Source organism: Vitis riparia, chromosome 17 (genome assembly GCF_004353265.1).
Source record: "Vitis riparia cultivar Riparia Gloire de Montpellier isolate 1030 chromosome 17, EGFV_Vit.rip_1.0, whole genome shotgun sequence".
In the NCBI taxonomy this organism is placed as follows: Eukaryota; Viridiplantae; Streptophyta; class Magnoliopsida; order Vitales; family Vitaceae; genus Vitis; species Vitis riparia.
This window is the reverse complement of record NC_048447.1, coordinates 12,296,954-12,298,335: the sequence shown is the minus strand read 5'-3', so window position 1 is coordinate 12,298,335 and position 1,382 is coordinate 12,296,954. Positions and strand designations below refer to the sequence as shown.

The 1,382-nt window shown below is 47.3% G+C and overlaps 1 protein-coding gene across 1 annotated transcript; it reads left to right on the top strand.

Moving 5' to 3' along the window:
* On the top strand, positions 1-1,155 carry LOC117904098 (mitogen-activated protein kinase kinase kinase 17-like). Its single transcript, XM_034816618.1, has one exon. The coding sequence runs from the start codon at positions 1-3 to the stop codon at positions 1,153-1,155; it is 1,155 nt and encodes a 384-aa protein (XP_034672509.1).
* The last annotated feature ends 227 nt before the right edge of the window (positions 1,156-1,382 follow it).

The window sequence follows — 1,382 nt, the reverse complement described above, 5'->3', positions numbered from 1 at the left end:
ATGGAGGATATGATAGTCAAACAGTGTCTTATTGGGCAGGGAGCATCTGGAAAAGTCTACATGGCCGTCTCTAGAAACGGCGGCGGCAGTCGACTGCTGGCAGTGAAATCTTCGGTTTGTTCTTCTTCCTCTTCTTCCCTTCTCAGGGAGGAAGAGATACTCCGCTCTCTGGGGGCTTGCCCTGATGTTGTTGAGTGCTTCGGTGGTTATTCAAGCATGGAAGTTGATGGCAGTTGGGTTTATAATCTAATTCTAGAGTACGCACCCGGAGGAACTCTGAGGAGTTTGATGGAAAGGCGCAGAGGTAAATTGTCGGAATCTGAAGTTCGGGATTACGCAAGAATGATAATCAGAGGGCTTTGCTACATTCATCAGAAAGGATTGGTTCACTGCGATCTGAAGCCGGATAATGTTCTAGTTTTTCCTGGCGTAGATGGTGGGAATGTGGTTAAAATTGCTGATTTTGGACTGGCTAAAAGGGTGGGAGAAGAGGAAGCGCCCCGAGTCAGCTTCCGGGGCACGCCGTCTTACATGTCGCCAGAGTCTTTGGCTTTGAAGGAGCATGATGCGCCCATGGATATATGGTCCCTAGGGTGCACTATTATTGAGATGGTGACCGGACAAAGGGTCTGGACTGGCTGCAAGCGTGTGGGTGGGATGGTTGAGCATGTGGTGGTTAACAAGCAAGTACCCAAAACACCTGAATTATTGTCGCAGTATGGGAAAGATTTTTTGGAGAAGTGCTTCGTGAGAGATCCGAAGTGGAGATGGACGGCTGAGATGCTCCTCCATCACCCTTTTGTGGCCCCCCCTCCCCCTCCTACCGGGACCCCGATACTAATGACCGGCTTGCTACCCTTTAGATATTGTCCCCTAAGTGATACGGGACGAAAGTTTTCTTCGAGCTTTCCTTCTTTGATGGGCCGCTCTTTAACACCGTTGCTTCCACCCGTTTTACTTCCTTCTTCTTCTTCTTCTTCATCTTCCGAGGAGTTGCTTCCAACTATTTCAATTCCTCCCACATTCTTTAATTCTTTGCCTCATTCCTTACCTTCTTCCGAGGAGCCTTCTATTTGTGAATTGCTTTCGAATCTTTCTCTTCCCTCTGGATGGGATAGTGTTGAAGAAGTGACTCCTGGGTCTCGCAGTCAATGAACTGGTGGAGGTCTAGATCGATGGTAGTCCTTTTGATCATCATCTTCTGGATAGTGTTGAAGAAGTGAGTCAAGTGACTCTTGGGCCTTGCAGTCAATGAACTGGTGGAAGGAGGAAGAAACAAGAACACAAGATTTCCAAGCGGTGAAGATTGGAGACATCATTTGAATCCATAGTAATTTAAGAAGGGCTGGTTATGAAAATTCTTCATTGTAAAAATAGACACG